Below are 20,668 nucleotides of genomic sequence, written 5' to 3'. Positions count from 1 at the left end.
AAAGGAAGAACCGGAAGACAATCCGGATGGAAGATGCCGTGGTTGGTATTACAACCGGAACGGAAGCCGACCCGGATGGGAGCTAATCAACAAGGCCCGACCCAACCAAAACCCGAATGGACGTCGACCCGGAGGGAAGCTGATCGTCTAAGTCCGATTCGGCTGAATGGGAATCTGAAAGAAGACCGACCAAGCCAAAAGTTGATTGGTCAAGACCGATCCGGACAAAAGTTGAGCGGCCAAGCCAGAGGTCGAAGCAGAGGAGCCGCAACACCTAGTCGAGGCTGCTGAGCATGAGGAAACGCAAGCATGAGACAAGAAAGGACGATCGGAGGAAGTTTGATGACCAAGGAGATGGTCGAGACAAAGGCAACACATGTACGATGCATGAAGGGTTACACTTAGGAGGAGCGAAAGGGGCTATCAGAAGTGGTCACAGCAATGCGAAGGGCAATGCGAAGGGCAAGTGAATGATATGGTTGATTGGGTGGCAACAATGGTTCGGGTGGATGGAATGCACGTGCTCAAAATGGAGGACAAAGGACAATGTGGGCAAGGCGTAGGGAAGGAGGAAATCAAAGGCCAACCACCTTTGACTCCGCCACATCACTCTTTTCTTCTTGGCACATGCCGGAGGATGTGCGGTTTGGTGGGGGTGGATGTCGTGATGTTGCGTGTCCAATGGGAGAAATTGTGAAATAGTGTGGTTTCACGCACATTACACAAATGATTATAAACATGAAAATTAGCCTAGGTTCTAGTGGCATTCGAGTGCACATAGAGGGGTGCAAGCATGATTTGAACCTTGCACCTCCAAGATAGAAGACATTTATCTTTCCATTAGGGCTACTACCAAGTACTTTAAACATTTTGTATTTCTTTTCATATTAAAAAGGCATAGGAAAACAACCGTATAAAACCGTGTGCACAAAACCATGTTCCAAGCCCATGGTTTTGTGCATGCCACAAGAAAAACCGTGTGCCCAAAATCCATGGGTCCAAGCCCATGGTTTTGTGCATGTTAGAAGCATGGATAGACCTATAAAAACCTTCGTAAGGCTTGTGTAAAGGGGGGGCTCAATATGTGATATCACCATCACCACCATCATCAATATAATACTCTCATTTATCTTTTTCTAATTAAACATCTTCTCTCAAGTGTATCAATTTTCTTAATCTTTTCAAGTGTGACAGTGTCTTCCTCGACTCAAACATCCACATCATTGTCTTTTAAGGTCATCTAACGACCTCCTTAGTCTGAGACCCCGGTGGTCCCGCTCAAGTAGCACATGCACGAAGCATTTTTGCGACAACGTGAGAGCTAACACCCATTTTTCCACATCCATAAAGATTTTTTCCACATCACTTATGGCTCTAATTATATAGTAAATAGAATGCATTTGCCTATTATGAGGATCTTGTTACATGAGAATAGAGCCAATAGCATGAGTGCTAACACTAAGAGAAAGAAAGAATGTTGAATTTCTATTTGGTGGATTAGGAATGGGGGTTTTGGCTAATTGCTCTCTAATTCTATCAAATGTTTCTTGCACAAAAGGATTCCACACAAATATATTAGTGCGGAGGATGACTCTAAAAGGATAAAGGGTTTGGGCTAACATATGGATAAATCTCTTAAAGTATCGCACCTTTTGAACAAAAACCTCCAAAGATTTAATATCTTTCAGATATGGTAAACTTTCAATCACTTTGATCTTTGAGGGATCCACCTTAATTCCTTAAAGAGACACCACATGTCCAAGCTTCACCACCTCTTTTTCTCCAACATGACACTTTTTGGGGTTGACTCGTCCTTTACATTCATCAAGACGTTTGAAAGTTGAACGCACCGTCTCTAGATGACCAATCCTTGTACTATAGAAGGGAAAATCATCTATAAACACCATTACAAACTTTCCAAAGAAAGGTTGAAAAACATGTATAGCCAAATTATTGAAAATAAACACTACATTGGTTAAACCAAAAGGCATACACTTATAAGCAAAACAACCTCACGGTGTTATGAAGGTTGTCTTTCTTTGATCTTCCTCCACGATCCTTATTTGGAAATAGCCGGAATGCCCATCACATACTGTGTACATCTCATGCAATACAATTTCATCCAAAATCTCATCTTGAAAAGGAAGTGGAAAGTGATCTTGCTTTGTAGTTGCATTCAAAGGTTTGAAGTCAACACAAATTCGTCATTTGTCATTCTTCTTATGAACCACCACAACTGGGGACATCCACTCTGAATCCTCCACGGGGTATATGAAACCAACTTGCAAAAAAGCTTTAACCTCCTTTAATAGAGCCTCCTTTTGGACCATCCCCAAGCGAGGAAGCTTTTAGGCAACCGGTTCACTTCCCTCCTTCAACTTGATTTGGTGTTTAATGACATCCACTCCTCTAATTTGCGAATAGTCATTTATAAATAACCTCGGAAACTCAGAAATTAGGGAAATAAACCTTTGTCATTCTTCTCCTTGAATCTCTTTGGAGATCATCTTCTCCTGGTTTTCAAGGGTAATGGTTTCTTATTCTTTATTGCCTTCTTTCTCCTTTGTGGATATCACATATGATGGTGTCTCCTCCCAATCCGATGAAGTACTATCACTTGCACAACTCCCTTCTTCATACTTACTATCGGATGAGTTGTTCTCCCTTGCACCCTTGATCACTCGTTGAAGACGCATGTTGTAGAGATAACATACCCTCTGAGGTTGCCAAAGTCATCATACCATTACTCCAATCTTGAATTACATTTAGTTCTTGCATCCAAGGTCTTCTCAACACCAAGGAATAAGAGTGTCCCTTAAGGGGAATACCATGGAAATCCATAGAAATACATATACCAAAACACTCAAGGATAACATCTTCTATAATCCCCATGCAAGGTACTACGCCTCCATTAGCTACAACTACTTTCGTAGAGGAACTTTTACAAATGGGAATACCAAGCTTACTTATGAGGACTTCTGAGATAAGACTTATTCACCATTATCCACTAAAGCATCCTTAAGTATATAACCTTTTATAGATACTGGTATAGTAGGCCGGGTATCCTTTCATTATGTCACTCGTACAACCCCCGCATAGTGCACTATATTGGTACTTTGACGTATGCTCGCTAGTGTCAGGAACAGTACTAAGACAAAGAAGTACTGTCAAGAACAGTACTAAGACAGAGAAGGAATTAGTACTAAAAGATGAGGATTAGTACTAAGGGAGGTGTAGAACTCTCAAGATAAGGAAAGAGTGAGTGAGAGAGAGAGAGAGAGAGAGAGAGAATGATGATAACAAAAGATATATATTATGTTACGAGAATATACAATAGTAGCTAGGAGGCTTAAGACTGGCGTTGAACCGATTTGGTTTTGATTTGGTTCGAAATAATGCCTTGTGCCTCCTTTTATAGTGTTCTCAGGAGTACTTCTGAAGTTTCTAGAATGTTCTAGAGAAATTTGGAATGTACATCAATTTTCTATAGTAAAACTTAAATGAAAATAATAGCTTTCATATTACGACATATATTCTAATGGTCAAGAGCTCGACCCATGTAACACAAGGTCATGGGTTCAAGTCTTGCAATATCATGACACTATCCCCCTTTTAAAATGACGAGTGTCACGAGTTGTTTTGGATTGAGGACCTTGTTTGTCTGGATATTGATGATGGAAGTCTTCAAGAAGAGCACGAGCATTGGTCACATTCTCTATTGGTTCCCAAGTACGCTCGTTGGGACTATATCCTACCCAATCGACTAAATAATAGAGCTTGTTGCGAACAATCTTGGAATCGAGGATGGCGGCAACCTCGTACTCAGGTCCATCTTCAAGTTCGATTGGGGGTGGAGGTTGTTTAATACGACCTAGGATGGTGTTGTCTTGATAGGGTTCGAGGAGAGAACTATGAAACACCGGATGTATCCGAAGTTGTGGAGGTAGATCAAGATGAAATGCGACATCATTAATTTTTCCGATAATACGGAAAGGACCTAATCGCCGATAATCCAACTTCTCGCATGGGTGATTAGTCTTGATGTGTCGTCGTAGTAGCCATACCCGATCTCCAATGTTAAAATTGGATGGAAGCCGATGACGATCCGCGTAAACCTTGTGTGTTTGTTGAGCTTGTTGTAGATGAGTAGATAAATCCTCTTGTATCTTGCGTAACCTCTCCAAACGATCCTTTGCGCAAGGATTTGTGGGTAACTCTGGGGTTTTATATACACACCACCGGGGGTGACAACCCGTATAAGCATAAAATGGTGTAACCTTTGTCGATGAGTGGACAGAGTTATATATGCAGCAGCCAGAAGGATTCGTAATGAAAGGTAACGAAAACCTAGTATGCCGATTGAGGATGAGCATGTACGGGTTGAAGTAGGCTCCACAGCAATGGTACCGAAATTTCGAATCTTTCATGACTGAAAACGGGTACCACAAAACGCAGGCCGATCATTGCGTATTTGTGAAGAAGTTTGATGAAGGAGATTTCCTCATCCTTTTGTTGTACGTGGACGACATGCTAATTATTAGATGGGACCATATGATGATCCGAGCACTGAAAAAGGCCTTGAACGGGTCATTCTCGATGAAGGATATGGGTCCAACAAAGCAAATCATGGGTATGCACATTGTTCGGGACAGAACAAAGAAATTGCTATGGCTGTCACAGGAGAAATATGTGACAAAGTTGCTCCAAAGATTCGGCATGGAAGGCGCGAAACCGGTTGGCTCGACACTGGCAACAAAATGCAAGTTGAATAAAGATCAATGTACGCAATCGAAAATCGAAAAGGCTGAGATGTCAAAAGTCCCCTATGCCTCGGCAGTTGGAAGCCCGATGTACGCGATGGTGTGTACAAGGCCGAACATTGGATACGCCATCAGAGTGGTTAGCCGATATATGAGCAATCGTGAGAAAAAGCATTGGGTTGTCGTGAAATGGATATTTTAGTACCTGAGAGGCACCTCGAGCGTGTGCCTTCGTTTCGGCTCAAGTAACCCCACATTGGAAGGCTACACGGATTCAGACATGTTGGTTAATGCAGATACCAACCGATCCACGTCCAGATACGTAATGATGTATGCAGGGGGAGCTGTCTCGTGGCAATCGAGGTTGCAGAAGGCCATGGCATTGTCCACCATGGAAGCCGAGTACATGGTCGTAGCAAAAGCCGGCAAGGAAATCGTATGGATGAAGGAGTTTATCAATGAGTTGAGAATTCGGCAGGAAGAATTCCGACTATATTGCGATAATCAGAGTGTCATCCACCTTGCAAAAAATGCCGCCTACCACTCGAGGACAAAGCACATCCAATAGAGGTATCATTGGCTCCGGGAGAGGGTAGAAGAAAGGGAGTTTTCTCTAATGAAGGTCCACACGGCCGAAAATGGATCAGATATGTTGACTAAAGTGCTACCAACCGAAAAGCTGAGTGCGTGCCGATGGAAGATCGGATTGGTGCAGTACCCCATGCCGGAGTGAAGGGGGAGTTTGTTAGGAAACGGGTTCCTCCGGATGGGAAGAGAAGAGCCGAGTTGAGAGGCCGAAACTGAAATCGTGTAGACAACCAACTCGGAAGACTATACTTGTAAATAGTCTATGCCTTTATGGGCTACACTTGTAAATAACCCAAAAGGTGTGCTAGTATATAAGTACTTAGGGAAATCATAATACGATGATGATGAGTAATTGTTAAAAGGTTACTTAGAAGTTCGTTGCCTCTGTAACTGTGTAACAGTAAGTGAGTGAGAGTGAGAGAGAGTGTGTAACTCTATAGCCGTCTGTTGACGAAGTAGAATCTCGAGGTCGTTGCTTCAGAGCTTCTAGTTATACTGCTCCTTTTAGCATAGTGATTCTATTTCGCGGGGTTTGTAGACCCCCGTGGTTTTCCTATTTTGGGTTTCCACGTTAAGATCGTGTGTTTCTGTCTCTTGTGTTATTTCTGTTTTTCATACTCTGTTTGAGTGCATTCTATTTTACGTTCCGTGCACCCAAACATCCGAATGAGAAGCCGGTTGTGGCCAGTCACGATTCTCGACAGAATACTCCATCAATGTTGACATGCGCATCGCATTACAACGTCGGACTTACTTGCTTCAAAATTGTTGAATGAGCAATTGGTAGTTGGTTTTTTGGTTGGGAGGTAGTGATTCATACCACTCCTAAGCTCTTGAGTAGAAAGTTGCCACCAACAAGGGAAGTTTCTCTATGTCATTCACCTTCCCAATCGAAAACGTGTGATGCTCGAAGGATGCCAAAAAAGCTCCTACATCCTAAACGCCATCACCTACAAAGGCAAATTGAAAAGCCATATCCACGCAATTCTACGACACAATCAACCTTCCCAAGATATGGAAGAGATCGGCCCTCCCTGTAGTGCCAAAATGAATGATGACGATAGAAAGAAGAGAGAACGAATATATATAAACCCAAATCTCCAAAGATCTATTGGTAACAAATCAACCACACTATATGAATGGGAAAGAAAACACCCAAAGAAATAGACAAAGAACCCCTCAACACAACCTTACCCTCTTCCTTATTGCAAAGGTATCCTCTACCAAATAATTTCCTCCCTTTCCTTTATTTCTTTTCTTTTTCATGCTTTTTTTTAAAAAAAATTCATCTCCTATTTTTAGTTATGACACAAAGACCTTCTCATCAGCATATCTCCCTCACCAAAGTCCAAATTTAGAGATATAAAATTTAGAGATCTAAACATAGTTCACTTCACGAGCCTGGCAGTTTATGCACCCAATGTTGAGCTTGTCTCTCAACACTCCCCCTCAAGCTCAACTTGAGGTTCCATCTGCTTTTCCGGATCTTCGCTCCGGCCTCTCCTGGCTTCACGCCTCGCTCATGCTCCTAGACCCGTTCGATTCTACGCGCTTCGACCCTTCCGATCAGCTTGTCTGCTCATGTGGCCCTTTTTAGGTCCCTTGCTGTCGCGGTGTTGGCGTTTCTTTCGTGCCCTTTCCTCCGCTTGGCCCTCAGTCGATTTGTAACGTCTGAATCAAACATTTCGATTGAATCGGTCACTACCGACTCGTTTCCGCTCACGTCCGAATTGGCTGTCTCCAATTTGTCTTCTGTTTTCAGGCCCTTGACAACGGCAGACCACGTCTTGGTCTTGGCCTTTACACCCTTCTTGGTTGTATCTCCCCTTTGTTCGGTTGTCTTTGGCTCTTCCTTGCGATTACAGCCCTTGTTGTCTCCTTCTACTTCTTCAGCCGACCCGAAATCGAACTCTTCATCCGATTGGGCATCGCGGTCACTACCGCTCCTTTCACGCTCCTGTTCCTGTCTCCCCCTCAAGTTTGGCGTGTCGAGGTGACGCAAACCCAACTCACCCGAGAAATGCCGCAATTTGTCGAGACCAAGGGGCTTGGTGAAGATGTCGACAATCTACTGACCCGTGGGAACATACACTAGTTCGACTTCACCAGAAAGGACACGCTCGCGGACAAAATGGTAGTGCACCTCAATGTGCTTGGTCCGAGCGTGGAATACAGGGTTTTTTGCAAGGTGGATGTTGCTAAGGTTGTCACAATAGATCATCGTCGAGTCGGAGACCTCCACATGCAGATCCCGTAATAGTCGTTTCAGCCAAATGACTTCGCACGTAACGACAGTTGCCCCTCGATATTCGGCCTTTGTGCTCGACAACGCTACTATCGGCTACTTTTTACTACTCCACACGATCGCCGCACTTCCCAATGAGAATGCGTATCCGGATGTGGATCTACGATTGTGGGCATTTCCGGCCCAATCGGCATCCGTGTAGCCAACTGATTGTTCGGCTACGCCTGAACGATACAACAACGCCATGTCTTTCGTGCCACTGACATATCACAATATCCTTTGCGCACACTGAAAGTGTTCGGTTGTAGGCTGTGACATAAACTAACTGATCAGGCCGACCGGGTAGTTGAGATCCAGCCGAGTAATTATCAAGTAAATTAGGTTGCCGACAATCTATCGAAACTGTGTCAGGTTGCATGCCTTTCCCAAATCTCGGCGAAGCTTTACATTTCTGTCCAAAGGGGTCGAGATGGGCTTACAATCTACCATCCCGAACTTGAAGAGCATGTTCAACGTTTAATGACATTGGCTGATCAATATACCTTCGGGGGAACGGATTACTTCGATCCCGAGGAAGTAATGAAGGTCGCCAAGATCCTTCATGTTGAATGATGCCGCAAGTTGAGACTTCACGCGGCGGATTTCTTCCAAGTCGGCACCGGCGATGACTAAATCGTCAACATATAGTAGAAGGCTAACTGGTCCAAGTTTACCTTGCCGAACAAATAATGAAGAGTCTAATTTGGACATCGTGAACCCCATTCTGCGCAACCGTTACGTAATCTTCGCGTTCCAAGCTCACGGGGCTTGCTTAAGTCCGTATAGTGACTTCTTCAATCGGTGAATGGCCGAAGTGTTCAGTTCAGATAGAAATCCGCAGGGCTATACCATGTACACCTATTCCTCAAGATCACCTTGCAGGAACGCATTCTTTACATCCATCTGATATAGATGCCACCCCTTCGCCACAACTACGGCTAGCAGAACTCGCACGGTAGTCATCTTCGCAACTTGCGCGAATGTCTCGTCGTGCTTCTGCGTGTAGCCTTTCGCCACCAAACGGGCATTATATCAATTGACCGAGCTGTCGGTGTTGTATTTCACCTTATACACCCATCAGCATCCCATCATCTTCACACCCTTCGGTGCATCAACTAGGTCCCAAGTCTTGTTGTTCGATAATGCGCACATCTCTTCCTCCATCGCGGCACGCCAGTTTGCGTCTTTCGCCGCATCTGCGTAGCTCTCCGACTCACGCAATTCTACCACTCGAGTCATGTACGCATAATGATGCGCCATGTACTCATTGTACCCGTATCTTTTTACTGGGTTCTTCAGGTGGTACATCGGCGTAATTCGTGATTACCCGATTTCACGTCCTTTTCGGCCAATTTCGACTTCTTCCGTGGAGATTCCTTTTCAATTGGCCCGAAGTCAGATTCATTCTGATCTGACTTCGCACTGCTGAAATCATATTCCGACATTTTCTTCTTCCATTTTTCTTTACGCGTAAACTGTCTCCTCGGTTCTTTACGTGGGGACAAGATAGCCGAGTCTCCACTACTCGTCGGCTCTTCATTTGGTTTGCCATCTCGGCCCAACCCCTCATTCAACCCACTTAGCCAAAATGAGATCGGACTCTCTGTCAGAGCTCTGATTTCCTCATCACGGGGAGGCAGCTCGTCCTCGTTGACCTCTTCTTCAAAATTCGGAATGGAGTCATGAGGTATTGGAGGTGAAGGCAAGTACCACGAAGCGGACTCGTCGAACATGACATCTCGGCTTACACGAACTTCCTTTGTTCGGGGGTTATAGCACTTATACCCCTTCTGCTCGTCTGAATAGCTAACCAAGATACACTGCTCGGCTTTGGCGTCCAACTTCCTCCTCTTCTCCTTCGGCACATGCACATACGCAACACATGCCGAAAATCCTCAAGTGTGCCAGGTTTGGCTTCTTCCCGAAATACAACTCATGCGGCAACACTCCTCCATTAGCAGAAGTCTAATTCTGCAAATAAACAGTTGTCCTTACGACTTCAGCCTAGTAAAACTTCGGCATATGCTTTTCTTCAAGCATTGCCCTGGCCGCTTCTTCAATTGTCTGATTCTTCCGCTCGTCTACGCCATTCTGTTCCGGCATATATCTACACGAGAATTCACGTCGAATTCCCTCCTTCCATAGATAACTCTTGAACAGGTCGTAAAAGTAATCCTTCCCGCCATCAAACCGTAGGCATTTGATCTTACGCCCCATTTCCCTTTCCGCAAGATTTTTCACCTTCAGGAAACACGCGAAGACTTCGCTCTTCTTCACGATCATACATGCCCAAGTATGTCGAGTGAAGTCATCGATGAAGGTTACGAAGTAACGGCTACCACCGAAACTCTCATTCTGTGCCGGTCCCCACACATCCGAATGGATCAAATACAACGGATTTCGACTACGATTACACGCATTGGGGAATGGAAATCCGTGCTACTTCCCGAGTTGGCAAGCTTCGCAGACTTGGCCATTACAGTTCCGAAATTTTGGCAATTTGAAAACATTATTGTTCGTTTGCATTTCACGAAGCTGTGGGATGTTAACGTCGCCGAACCGCTTGTAACATAGGTCGATATCCGATTCAACCTTCTGTCCTTTTGTGAATAATGCGGTTCCGGCTTTGTTGGTGTCGAGGATGAACATCCTCCCTTTACGGCGCCCTTGCGTGATAACTTGGCCTTCCCTTTCGATGTAGCACCCGAGGTGCGTTAATCGAACTTGCATCCCTTGGTGGACGATCTGACCAACCGACACCAGGTTCTTGGTTATTGTCGGGACGTGCAACACGTTCATGAGTTTCCCTTTCTACTCGATGTGGCTGAGGGGAACTTCACTAACATGTTCAATGGTATGCGGAGTGTTGTCTCCCGTTTCGACCACTCCTTGTTTTTCCGGTTTCTCCAAGTACGAGAACCATTCCTCATGACTTGTCATATAATTTGACGCACCGGAATCAAGATAACACACCTCGCTCGATTTCGAGGTGTTCATGGTCATCGAATTGACCTTGTGCTTCATTACGAAGGATGGGCCCGATCCATTTCCAGCTCGTTCGGAGCCCTCGGCGTAGTGCGATTTTTGACGCCTTCCTACGTTTCTTCCGCTCGATCTGGCTTTGTTTGAATCGGTTCTTGTCTTCCAGTACTTGCTCTCTGTGTGGCCTTTCTTGCCACAATACCAACATTCTGTCGCGACCTTCTCTTGTCGGCTTCCGACGCCGCTATGACTCCCCCTGCTTCCGACATTTCGATTATGCCGCACGTTCTGCTCTTTTCGGTTGCCTCCATTGCGCGTTGATCCGCCACGTCTACGGGGCCTATCTTCCTCCATGTACAACATCCTGTCGTTGGCATGCATACTCATCAACGCACCCGCATGATTTTCCTCCACGAGCAACATCAACTGAAGCTCAAAGAACAAAGGCGTGTTCTCCCTTGTGCAGACTGCTATTTGGAATGCTCCGAACTTTGACGCTAACCCTCCAAGAAAAACCTGCACCATTTCGTCCTCCTTGATGTTCACGTTGACGGAGGCGAGAGAGTCGCAGATCTCCTTGATTCGGGTTGTCTAATCGGCCACAGACAGATCTTTTTGTTGGGCATTACTGAGCTCCTGCCGGAGCTGAAGCTTCCTGGCCATTGTGCTAGCGGCGAAAATCCCCTTGAGATTCGTCCACGCGTCCTTTGGCGTCTTAGCATCCCGAATTTAGCTCAAGAGCTGGTCGCTCACGTAGAACACGAGCTGAAAAATCTCTGTGTGTGGATTTGGGTGTTGTATCATTAGCTCCTTCGACATAACTCCAGTAACCATGACCAAGCAAGTACTGGTGCATCTTGTACGACCAAGATGCGTAGTTGCTCCTGTTGAGCTTCCCATTCCTCTGTCCATATTGCTGACTTATCCTTTCCGAAGACAATAACTTAACTCGGTCTTTATCGCAATCTTTTCTGTCGGCTGCAAAGGAGTCTCAACCCTCGTGCTCTGATACCATGTAAAAGAATATGTGTGCGGAAACGTATGCGAAAGATACAGAGTACACGGTTTGGAAGTACGACAGTTCAGTAAAACGGAGATCACAGAGAAAGAGAGAGAGCAGAAACCGAAAACTATATTAAAAAATAATTCTCTGAATGTTCTTTGTACAAACTTCATGCTCAATGAGCACCTTTTATACAAGCCTTGACTATTGGGCTGACACAAGTACTTATAGTACTTGACCGCTCATAAATGAGCATCCTACACTTACTCCCAAAATTATTCCTTACAAGGAATAACATTCTAACGGCCTCTCGGTTTACTCACCGGTACGACCATATTGTGCACACGGTTTTATGCACCCAGTCTACGCACTGGGTTACACACCCAATGTTGAGCTTGTCTCTCAACAAAGGTCACTTAGACAATGATGCCCATTGACTCCATTGTTATCTTTTATTGCTACACACTTGATTCAACATGTGGGGAAACAATTGGCCTTAGCTCTCCCATCTGAGAAACAATTGATAGCTCAAGCATTGACAGACAATTCGTTTTCATTTCTCAAAGTTGTCCCTAATAATATAGCTAAAGTTGTGGAGGTGTGGAATGTTTTTTCATTGGCATCAAGATTGCATATAGATATGCCAAAGTCAATGCTTATTAGATGCATTAACAATGATTTGGTTGATATTGGATGGTATACCCAAATATTAGATCAAGGGAATGTGTGTTGGCACTTAGGTTACCCTATAGATGTTGATATCTCATCATCTCAATTGAATTGGATATCAAACACAATATTAGACAAGTTTATGAATTGAAAGTCTCAAGTCTGGCCGTTTGGTAATTGTCTCAAACTGGTCCAAGCAATAATGATTCCAAAGATCTCTTGTTTTTTGCCATTATTACCATGGACAAAGAAATCACATGATCATTTGGCTAATTCACTTAAATATACATTGTGGAAGAAAGATTCAAAAATTGGTATGAGTTAGGTTTCATGAAACAATGCATGTACCCCAAAACATTTAGGGGGAGCTACATTACTAAATTTAGAAGATCATATGGTGGCTTGTAGATTCAACCTTTTAAAAGGTATGTCCTTGGGTACTCAACCTTGTTAGAAATAATTGGTCATTTTGTGGAAAAGGTTGGTTCATACCATGGGAAAATGAGAATTATAAGTTCATGGTGACATATTGTTAACAATACTCTTGCATTTGAATATTCAATATCTGTGATGGTTTCACAATTGCTACTTTCTTGACAACGATGTTTGGGATTGTTTAATTGGACACTCTCGGAGTACAGAAAAGATAGTGGTTCATTGGCAGCGGAGGTGTTGGTAACCTCAAGGATATTACATTGGGATGAAAAAGGAAGTCTCAACTCACAATTCAATCTAATGGCAAAGCTTGTCTTAGTAACTACAGAAGATGTTATCTTAGAGTCGTGTAGGAAAATGATGGCCTTTTGGATAGTCCTAGATAAGTTTCACATACCACATTGATATGGTTATATTTGGCAATCAATTATCAATATTGGCATTGCATGGTCCAAATTTCTCAAATCTAGGGTTGGTGGTTGAGGAACCATGGAAAGATTGTTCATTTGGAAGTGAAAAAATAATATTTGTGGAGCACACTAATGATGTATATCATAAGTTAGTTGAAGATAGAGCTTGGTTAGTAAATGAACTTTTGGATACATGCCACATTGCTTGACATGTAAAGTGGTGATGTTGAGTTTTAGACGAAGGATGACATTCTCATATTCCATTTTGTGCAAAGGTGTTATTTTGGTGTGCGATGGTCAATGGTTGCCTTTGACAACAACTTTAAAATGAAGACCTATATCGAATGAGACATACGTTTTTGTATAGTGGTTGAGCAAAATGATAAACATGAGTTCATTACACGCCTGGTTGCTAAAGCCACTTGGGTCATATCACAAATTTGGGCCATTAGTAACAGGGAGTTTTTTTATCACCTAACTGGGTTTTCGAGCTCTACCCACCCCATCATATCAGGTGGTGTTTGACTAGGTTAGGTAATGGAGGATGTGGTTTAATTGGACCATGGGAAATGGGTTCTTGTTTGATGGACTTTGTGGCATATCACAACAACTCCGTAGGCTATTTGATTTGGCAATTTTCAAAACTATGTTTGATGGGGATGATGTCCTAAGATGAGCTAGATTTATGTTATCTTGTATTACATCACTTGAGTGGATTACCTTGAGAATTGTTGCTAATGAAGTAGTGGAGATAGCAAGGGTTATATTATGATCTTGTTCCGATAACAAACATAGATTTTTGAGAGAGAGAGAGATATTAACTCTAGACCATTTGACAACCAAGACTTAAGAGTAGTAGCCTAACAAGGAGATACAGATTTTATTTTATTTTCCAAAGTGGACATATTGGTAATTACAATAAACAGGGAGGACCAATGTTAAAGAAAATTTGCCACAAAACCTGCTTATGCTGCTCCTGGATTTTCATTGTTTCCTGCTCTTTGTCTGCAGTTTTATATGTATGGAGAGATATAGAAGCATGGATGGGACAGAAATGAAGGAAGATGTCCTCCTACAGGAAGCTGCTCATCACATCATCTCTCAAAAACCCATTGTTGCCTTCACAGGAGCTGGTATTTCTGTTGAATCAGGTAATCTATGAAATGCAAAGCTAACTAAGTACCTGCTGTTTTCTAAACGTATAGCTATATTAGAACTCCAAAGAACAATATCTATTTGCGTACATACATACATATATGTATGCATATATCCCTACGTACACGCATACATAGGTATATATACGTATGCAGATATGCATCCGTTCAAATCTGCATACATTTATTTATGTATGTATTTGTATCTATACATGTGTATGCACGTATGTATATAAGGTGAGATGAAAATTCTCTTTGCATATAAATATAGGTATCCCAGATTTCAGAAGTTCAGGTGGGCTATGGGCTAAATATAATCCGGCACTTTATTGCAACTTTCAAGTCTTTCAAGAAAGGTGTGTTTGTATATCTATCGATCTATGTATATATGTTCAAGTTAGGAATGTTTGTGTGTATATCCCCTGTATATCTGTGTGTACATTTATCTCTCATCTATTTGTGTATGCGCACACACTTGTATGAGAATGAAAGCTATATTAACGGCCTTTCAGAGGACAAAATGCCCGAGAAGACCAAACAAGAGGTTAACTAAGCAGCATCAAAAGGATGAAGCTAAAGAATATTGTGGTGGTATTATTTTCCAATAATTCTGTGTTTTGTTAGTTCTAGCAAGAACAGTCCCAAGTATGATTTGTTTTTTTATTACATTGACTTGCATAGTGGGCCAAAACCTTGTTTGGAAAGGTTTTAGTATATCTTTCTTAATAGATCCATTCTTCTATAGATTTGCAATCTGCCTATCTCAATTTCGAACTGCTGTGACGAGGTCCTGAGCTGCCTTACCACACTGCAGAGTGCATGAGATAGATGTATATCCATTTAAGGTCTGATATTAATTCCATCAAGTGATATGTGTAAAAAGAATGCCTTATAGGGGCCAATCTTTCTATCAAGAGATATGGTGGGGCTGATTCTCATTCTTTCATTATCCAATTAAATGGATATTGCCTCTGATTACACTAATTTTCCAATTTAGTCATTTTCAGATGTGGAAATCTAAGCAATTTTGGACTGGGGTGTATAGAGACTGAAATTGTCCTATGAGATAAATCGTAATTGCAAATATGAGTGAGTCAATTTACCTGCCCTTGGTGTGATCCAAGTCTTTTGAGCATCGTATTGCAACATGTCTTGGCAAAATACCTTGTTCCATTCATCATTTTGAAGAGATGTCATGGTTTATGGATAGGTACATTCTTGTGCATGGTTCATGTATTAGGAAGGCCCTCTAACAAGGCTCGATTAAACATGTGAGCATTGGAAAAGGAAGTCAAAAGGAACACTATTGCATTGCACAAATGAGTTGTTGCATGGGCTGAGGTATTCATGTTGCAACAGCTCATTTCTGCAATGCAGAAGCATTCCTTTTGACCTCTTTTTCCAATTTTGCGATCTTCACATATTGGGTGCTCCTTTTTGCATCTTGACCACCACTATCCAAGGTGCATCTTCGTTTATTCCTTTCCAAGATGCTGAGCTAGAACTTTTGCATCTGTAGGTACCTCTGCCCATGTTTACATTTCCCACTCTACAGAAGAATGGATTTGCCAATTATGCTATAGGGGGATGGAATCAGAAGAACATTATGTTTGCCATTTATGAAATAAGAGGGTGACACCACTACATCTTCAAACAAGGGTTTGTCCCACAACATAAGGTAATAAATACAAAAAAGAAATAGTGTATGGGTAAGATTCCTCTTTCAGGGCATTTTCTATATGAAAACTCCAGAAAACCATAATTATCTATGGGATCTGACAAAGCTACTCTAAATTTTTAAACTTTTCAATGCAACAAAAGAAAAATGGCTTTCTACTCTGGCTTCCTAAAACTAGTGGCTTAAAGTGTATATAAAGTGAAGTTGTCGTGACTTCTTTTGAGTCATGACTCCACTTTGGTGAGGATGTTTCCTTGTACATCATGAATGCTTCTAGTAGTAGCTGGTGACATGGTAAGATAGTCTGGACGAGACTAGAAGGTGATGCCTTCAACCCTTACATTCCACTGTGGCATCTAGGAAATTATTCCAGTTAGTTAGATTTGAACTTGGGGTACACAAGCATTGAAAAGCATGGCTTACCACTAGGAACAAACCAAACACAAAAGAAGAAAGAGAGAATAGATTGATGTAGTTTTGGTCAGACCAGAAGTTCATGCTTTCAACCTTTACATTCTGCAGGGCCATCTGTTTTATCAGTGATAATTTAAACATGCACATATAAACATGTTTTACAAGTAGGGTGTATCCTGAATACAATATGAGAGAGTAAGTGAGTGAGTGTATGTTTAATGCTGCATAAGTATGTTACGAATCTGGACAATTTTCAGACCTGAACTATTTTGGGAGATGGCAGTGGAGATGCATAGTACTATGATTTCAGCTTGTCCAAACCCTGCCCATCTAGCTTTAGCGGAGCTTGAGCAACTGGGTTTGTTGTCTTGCATAATCACTCAAAATGTTGACAACCTCCACCAGGTACATAAATCTATTCAAACTGTTGTAGAGGTCACATATTAATCTCATTAATGCTGACTCCTATTATTTTGGAGTTGTCTTTCACATCATGACAGATGATGAAGGCATCTCAAATATTCAAGGCTCTAGTATAGATGTAACCTCAACTTGAATATATTCCAAGCATGATCAAGGAAGAACCCATATTATCTAAAATATACCATTTATTTGGTATCATGACACTTGCAATGGTAAACATCATTTCCCAAGGCTCTCTGAGGAAAGACATTTTGTTTGCAATTGTGGGGCTTTTATTGTGTTGATTTCATATATTCACAAAGGAAAACCTTGTTGGTAAACCTAGGAGGAGATGAAAAAATGAAGTTGTTGGAGGATCAAGTGGAAGCCTGAGACTCTAGTTTCAAGGACAACAGGCATGCAAGAGGTGGTTTAGTTATGAGTTGGAATGATGGTAAATGGAATTGGGTCATTTGGGTGTATTATATAGATGGTTTGAAATATTTATTTGAACAAGGGGCGTCTCCTCTAGATATTGGCATTAAGTGCAGTCATATATATTATGGTATGGGTGTGCAGCTCATTTGGGCAAGGGTTATGCATGCATGGCAGCAAAGGAAGAAAGTTGTTTGTATAGGTGCACATGGGTGAATTGAAGCAGTGCAAAGTGAAACAATTTACAGAAAATGAAGGTGGAGACTTTGAAAGAGTAGGAGCACATTGCAGTTTGTCACCGAGTTTGTTGAGGTTTTGTTGACAGGTTAAACTTTGTGTAATGCTTGGGAAACTGATGATGTGTAAAGAAATGAAAATCATGATCCAGTGACTATAAAGATATAGAAAATGGTGGTGATGATGAGAATGGTGACATTTGGTATATGTGTTGAGCTGGACACAATGTGTAGGGATGCCTCTTAGGTGCTGGTTTTTGGGTAAGTGAGAACTTCTGTAAACAAGAAGATGATGTAATTGTTTTGGATGTCTGTGGAAAAATAGTTTAGTTATGTCAGCTAAGAAGCCCGATGATCATAATATGTTTGATTATGATGTTGTGCAAAATCAATGATGTCATCAATGGAATGATAGAGTTTTTAAGGATATGGCGCTTTGGATTGTCTTGTCAAAAGATACAGTTGTTAAGAGCATTATTAGGCAACAAGAGCTAATTCTAATCTCTTTTAGGGACACTAAGCATTATTTTCAAATTGTTTTTCTTTAAAGTTCATCTACCATGTTGATCATCATGTTAATACCTAGTTATGTCACTATCAGAGGAAAATTTGAGACAAGACGGAAGAGATGGTCTAGCTAAACAGTAGCATATTTTTGTTTGTATATAGCTTGCAGGCAGTAAGCATGTTTATGAACTTCATGGGAACGCCTCTACTTCAACATGTATGTCATGCAAAAAGAAATTTTCGACTGACCTAATCGTGGAAAAACTTAAGCTGGACGAGGTGAGTTATTTCTATTTTTTAATAAATCTATAGGATGTGCCATTACCCTCATGATTAAAAAATGTTATGCTTTGCATGGTCTGTGTTTACCATGTATTTTAATAGCTTTTAACTTCATTTTTATGTTAAATTTTAATAAAGATGGTAAAAGTGCCGATATGCCCAGATTGTGGCAGCGTAGTTAAAATGGATGCAATACTCTTCGGGGAGGCTCTTCCTCATGGCATTTTACAGAATGCTCTGCTCGCCTCAAGAAAAACAAAAGTTTTGCTTGTGGTTGGAACTTCACTTATGGTATAATCAACACTCTTTTAGTCCTGTGTTCAAAATTTCAATTTCAAAACTTAACTCACCAAATTATATCTAGTGTTCTGAGTATACATACCACTTCAAATGTTTGTGTTGATTGAATTGTTATTTTTTATTAGTGTCAATGAATCATTTTTATGTTTGAATGTTGGTTCATTAACTTCAGAAGTCTACCAGAATAATGTTAACTCTTATCTCAGAGATTTTAAATATATGTTTTCTCTATACATTATCCATTACCAAAAACACTTTAACGCTTCGAATGGAAAGAAGGGAAGAAATATAGAGTTATCGTTTAACAGTATCCATTGATACACATAGTCATTAGGCATTGCATGTGTAGGCTATACATTTGAGTGCCTACTGTAATATATACATATATTTGTGGTTATGTATAAATGTAATTTAGTCCTAATCTGTGGAAACATAATTCGATGTCCAAAGAGTTGTATGCATTTGTCGGCTTGATGTGGGGTAGCATAATGGTAGATGAAGCAAGAAGAGTATTGACTGTTTTTGTTCAATGCACCAACTATTAAATGATGTGCTGGGTATGTTAATGACAAGATATGTCATGATATTTGTCTTTTGTTTTTAAGGTTTCACCGGCAAACTTTGTAGTAGATCTGTGCAAATCTAGTCAGGGGAAGATTCTTATGTGTGATCCAAATCCTAGCAATGCCAGTGTTGCCGATGTGATGATATGTGGTCCAGCTGGAGAGATGCTGCCAAAGCTTGTGAAGTATTGCAAGGAATTATTGATGAAGTGATTGCATAAGCATCACTTCTTGCATCCTACAATATCCTAAGATGGCATTCAATAGTACGACATTTTAAATGTTGCACCATATCTTAATTTTAGTGCATTTTTACTGCTGAATTGTGTTCCGATATGGTGCAATTTGCATCAAAAAGGAAGATTATATGTAAATATATAATGTGCATGAAAAGAATAGCCATCCCAGGCTTGTACTCAATGATAATCTGCATGATATTAAAAAAATATGCCATTCAAGAATTGTACACGTTGACAATCTACATGATCTACAAAAAGAGTTTTGGTTTTTCTACTGGGTCAAAAGTTTTGCATTGACAATCTACACCATTTGCACGAGTTGTGTTTTTATTTCTATCTCAAAACACATGGAAATTAGGTTCTTATGACCACATATCTTGACACAATAGGAATTATTTTGGCCATGTGTGCAGTGCAGTAAATTCCACTAGTTCACCATATGATTGGTAGGCTGTACTAGTGCAATAAAATTCAACAAGTTTACACACCACAGTAAAATTGAAGAAAGCAGATGAAGGTAAGACATGAATTTCTATTGGCGAATCCCATTAGTATGTCTTGGTGGCACTATTTATAAATGTTCTGATATTTAATAGTAGTGTTAACAACTTCAATAACTGTAATTATTTTTGATAGAAACTTCAGAAATTGTAATTATTTTTTATAGAAACTGAGATACATGAACCTTTTAGGGACACTAGCACATGCATTATTTGAAAACCACATAGCTTTGTGAAGCATCAAAATGATATCTACAGTCCATAAAGTTTGTGGACGATACCTTTGTGAACTGCTTAGGCAATATGAAGAAGGTTGTAAAGGAGATGGTAACTCTTATGCATAGAAAATCGTACAATTTGTTGATTAGTATTACTATAAAGTTCAAGGAGCTATTTGATTGGTCTCAAATAGTTCTTGTGAGTCTAATGTAATGTTATATTGTTTACGTAATCCTTTTCTCTCTCTATTTTAACAATTATATCTCAATTAACTTACTAATTCTAACATCATAAATATTCCCATATGACTTGAGTGTAATCTAACATAATATTGTTTACATCCTTATCTCTATCTATCTTAATCATCGTGTCTTAATTAACTTCCTAATTCTACTAATCCTAGTCGAACTTTTCAATTAGCCTATAAGGAACCCTCTCTTTCATCATCCTACAAACTCTACCCCATGAAAATAATCCAACCATCATCGTTTCGAACCTTGGTGGTTCCACTTGGCCATGAATGAATCCAAAGTTCTTTGCCACAACAATGCTTTTTGTATCACTTAGTGATGTGTTTTTAACAAGAAAAGGCACATTGATAACACCCT

At 41.0% G+C, this 20,668-nt stretch overlaps 1 protein-coding gene across 3 annotated transcripts; it reads left to right on the top strand.

The window, feature by feature from the left end:
• Positions 1–14,071: 14,071 nt before the first annotated feature.
• LOC147863221 (uncharacterized) lies at positions 14,072–19,572 on the top strand. 3 transcript variants are annotated; one of them, XM_087320714.1, is made up of 6 exons: positions 14,072–14,264; positions 14,557–14,641; positions 16,635–16,782; positions 18,120–18,236; positions 18,378–18,530; positions 19,145–19,572. In XM_087320714.1, exons 1-6 carry the CDS (start codon positions 14,099–14,101, stop codon positions 19,313–19,315), a joined length of 840 nt encoding a protein of 279 aa, XP_087176840.1. In that variant the 5' UTR covers positions 14,072–14,098; the 3' UTR covers positions 19,316–19,572. The 3 variants fall into 3 exon arrangements, with proteins under 3 accessions (XP_087176840.1, XP_087176839.1, XP_087176841.1); XM_087320713.1 differs by having other exon boundaries at positions 14,072–14,282; XM_087320715.1 differs by lacking the exon at positions 18,378–18,530 and having other exon boundaries at positions 14,072–14,282.
• Positions 19,573–20,668: the final 1,096 nt, after the last annotated feature.

This window comes from Azolla caroliniana, unplaced genomic scaffold (assembly GCF_043228905.1).
Source record: "Azolla caroliniana isolate FFs.n. ecotype wild unplaced genomic scaffold, voAzoCaro1.0.p SCAF_6, whole genome shotgun sequence".
Taxonomy (NCBI): domain Eukaryota; kingdom Viridiplantae; phylum Streptophyta; class Polypodiopsida; order Salviniales; family Salviniaceae; genus Azolla; species Azolla caroliniana.
The sequence above is the reverse complement of the archived record's forward strand: the minus strand, read 5'-3'. Positions and strand labels throughout refer to the sequence as shown.